At 46.7% G+C, this 3,558-nt stretch overlaps 1 protein-coding gene across 1 annotated transcript in view; it reads left to right on the top strand.

Moving 5' to 3' along the window:
• Positions 1–870: 870 nt before the first annotated feature.
• SLC30A8 (solute carrier family 30 member 8) overlaps positions 871–3,558 on the top strand; it is a 21,254-nt gene continuing 18,566 nt past the window's right edge. The window contains exon 1 of the mRNA XM_009635971.1: positions 871–950. Within this exon, the coding sequence (XP_009634266.1) occupies positions 871–950 (80 nt within the window). The remainder of the gene's footprint in view (positions 951–3,558) is intronic.

The following is a 3,558-nucleotide window of genomic DNA, read 5'->3' as shown; positions in this document are numbered from 1 at the left end:
ATGGGTAGGGATCTCAATCACCGCCTGCTTCTGCTGAGAATACGGCAAAACACAGACAGCGACGGTGCAAAATTTCCCGTTAGCGCTGAAGAGCATGTCCGAGGGCAGACTGTGAGAGAGGTGGGGCTGGAGGTCTTCTCCTCCCCTCCAGGGACCGTGGCTGCCAAAAGAACCAACAAACTGAATGAAGCAGAAATAAAAACCCCCAGTCCTTCCCGGTGAAATGAAGATTTCAATAACCTGTGTCGCAAGTGGCAATAATAAGCAGCCTCTTCTGTTTTGAACCTTTAGGAGAAATGTGCCGGGGTAGAAATAAGTCTTCAGAGCGATCACTTAGATTAAAGAGGCTTGTGCCGAGCCGGGGTGAGGGAGGGGTACTTTCCTCCTAAGCTGAGGAAGCAGAAAGACAAACAGTTGTTTGGCTGTTCCCAGGCAAATCGGGCTGTTTTAATCACCTTCCTTCTCCCTTTACAGCATGCCTGGGTGAGTGCCTGCGTGCATGTCAGTGTGCGCACTGCCGCGCTTGATCCCCAGCCAGCGACCGGCAGAGCACGCACCCCCTGCATGACCAAGGAGCCTATCGCAGCATCAAATGGGGGGGGGAGAAAAAAAAAAATAGAGGGAGGCCCAAAACCCCCAACCTGACACGCTCAGCAAGTTGCTGTTTGGCACGTTAGTGACGCCACCAGCACTAGGAAAGCAGCTTTCTCTCACAGTGGGTCTACTGAGAAGATTATTAAAACCTTTTCATTTGCAAACATTTGGCAGAGACTTCTGCATAGGTTGGGAGGACATTTTTGCCCACATCCACTTCCAACAGAGAAAGGAGAGTTTCAGGGGGAAAAAAGCAAAACTGCACCGACTTTCCTGATGGCTGCCAAAAAGGGTCTTGAAAGAGCTTGCCTTGTGAGTGAGAGGGACACCAAGAAGTACTCCTTGGCCCTAGACAGGTAACACAGCTCTGTTTTCTTCACTGCCATGGCTTCTTCTTTGAGATCACCGAGCTGCTGGCGGGCTGCTGAAGTCAAAGTACAAGGAGTTTCACAATGCGTACAGGGAACATCTTTCACTACTTTCAAAATGTTTGGTTTGATTTTTTTTCCTTCCCAAACTTTCTTATTAAGCGTTTGATGTATTTACTAGACAGCAGCCTGATGCGTCTGCATCTGTGATAGATTGAACCAATCTACTCTTGAAGCAAGTGTCTCCTGCTATGTATTTTATAAGCTTAGTAGATTTATTGTAGGATGCAAAACCTCATGGATTATGCTGCAATTTTAGGCTGAATTATAATAGTGCTATTGACACTATGTTTGATTCAAGACTCCTTCATGCTTGACTGTCTAAATAATCTATTTGGTGTGAAAGAAATGCAATGTTGTTAAGGACTTGATCCTGCCTTATTCATGTGGATAGCCTATCGGGCTTGAAGCTGATGTACCTCTCGTGTGCCAGAGGTCCTGTGAGTAAATGCTTGCTCGAGTGAGGAAAGACCCTCTGAAAACATATGCTGTAACTTGGGGTAAAAAATGAGTTTAAATGTCTATCACAAAATAGTTTTGCAGTTGAACTTATTTTCATTCTTCCTCTTGACTCAGGCCAGCAAGTATTTTTAAAAGAAAATAGCTGCTCGGTTACAGCTTAGCACGTCTTGACATTTCCATTATCTCATTGGTTTTCAGGTTATTTATTGCTTGGCTCTCTTAAAACGCGTGGGACAGAAACTTGGCGTAAACACTGTCAGTTCAAATGGAAATCTGTCTCTCCATGTTCTTATACTGGGGTTACTGCCATCGTATTTTAGTCATTTGAGTGTCTGGGTTATTATTTAAATATTATTACATGGCTCCATAAATATATATGGCACTGTCCAAAATGACTTTTGTGGTAATATTTATATTTTAAAAAGATCCCATATGATTCTGCAATTCATTTTAGTTACTGAAGAATCTCAGAGCTTTTTCAATAGCTTGCAATTTTGTGGGCACATCTTCAGTGGTTGAAGTCCTTCGGCCCCTTGCCACCTCTGGACACAGGGGCATCTCTGGATGAAGCCTTTGCGTGGTGTGGGAAGGGGTGCCCTGAGACAGGGGTAGTTGTTAGGCTGCCTCTTGAGGAAGCCCTTGGTTTCCCTGGATTACCAGGAAAAGGAAATATGGCCATTGAGAAGAGGGGCAGGATGCACATCAGGGGCAGTAACCCCCAGCAGCTGATCCTCCCATCTAAGAGCTGACTCGCCTTCCAGAGGAGTTGATTTCTTTCTGACAATTATTTCCTAGTTTAGGGTTGAAGTTAGTTGGGGCAAATCGCTGCAACAATTTCAGTTGTTGGGCTGATCGCTGCAGATATTCCCAACAGTCCCAGAGCTTGAGGACCAGTCCCAGGAGGACTCCATAGCAGAGGTCCTGAGATGGCTGAGTTATGGCAGTGGTAGCACAGCTCCCCAGGAGGAGGAGGACTTGTCACCCAGGCGTGTGGCTTTTGTGCTGCTCCTCATCTCGGCTTTTCTTGCCAGGTGAAGTTTGATTAACTGCACGACCTAATTACGCCATTCCAGCGATAACCAGAAGTGAGGGCTGAGATCCAGGGTATCCCTCCCGTTCAGAAGAGCTGGCAGCTCAGCGGAAGCCCGTGCCCCGCTCCCCCTTGCAGCCCAGTGACCCAGGGTGCCAGCCCAGGGGCTGGAGCCAGCGTGGCGGTGGGGCTGCAGCCTGCTGGGCTCGGGCTTGCACAGACCAGCTGTATGCACAGCTTCAGGTGTCTTAAGCCGATCAGTAGCAATAAGCTCATCTTAGCCCTTGGTATAAATTACCACATTTTTCCATTCCCTGAGTGTAGGCTTAATGAACAGCTCTAATGCTTTCAACAGAATTTATTATTCACACACATTGCCTATTTCTTTGCCATCCCCCAACCTCTTTCTTTTTAATAAATGCCATTATTACAATACACAGGGAACAAAACTGGTTTTATCTTAACCATGTGAGTAGGAAGTCTGAATTCAGGCCCTGTTCCCTGCACACAAGGCTGTGGGGGAGAGTGTTTCGTACCTGCCAAGCCAGACTGTAGTCACTAGCGGGTTTGGATGCATTGAGGTCTCCCATGCCAAGCTTGAAATGCTTACAAGGGGGTGGGCTTTAACCAAGCTCTCTGAAAATCAGGTCAGCTGTAGGCTTATAGGATAATTCAGGTTGGAAGGGACCTCAGGAGGTCTCTGGTCCAACCTCCTGCTCAAAGCAGGGTCAGTCAAGATCAAACACGGTTGCTCAGGGCTTTACTTGGTCTAGTCTTGAAAAAAATCTCTCAGGATGGAGACTGCATGACCTATCTGGGCAATCTGCTCTAATACTGAACTATCCTCACAGTCAATTTTTTTTCTTCATATTCAGTCTGAACCTCTCATGTTTCAATTTATGACCATTGTCCTCATCCTTCCTCCACGCAGAGCAATAAAGCTCCATCTTCTCAATAACCTCTTCAAAAATATTGGCAGGTTTCTGTTAGGTGCCCCTGAATCCACCTCTTCTCCAGGCTGGACAAGCCCAGTTCCCTCAGCAA

The sequence above is a fragment of the Egretta garzetta genome, unplaced genomic scaffold (assembly GCF_000687185.1).
Source record: "Egretta garzetta isolate BGI_Z169 unplaced genomic scaffold, ASM68718v1 scaffold13, whole genome shotgun sequence".
Classification (NCBI taxonomy): domain Eukaryota; kingdom Metazoa; phylum Chordata; class Aves; order Pelecaniformes; family Ardeidae; genus Egretta; species Egretta garzetta.
Note: the sequence above shows the minus strand (reverse complement) of the source record. Positions and strands in the feature narration are given on the sequence as shown.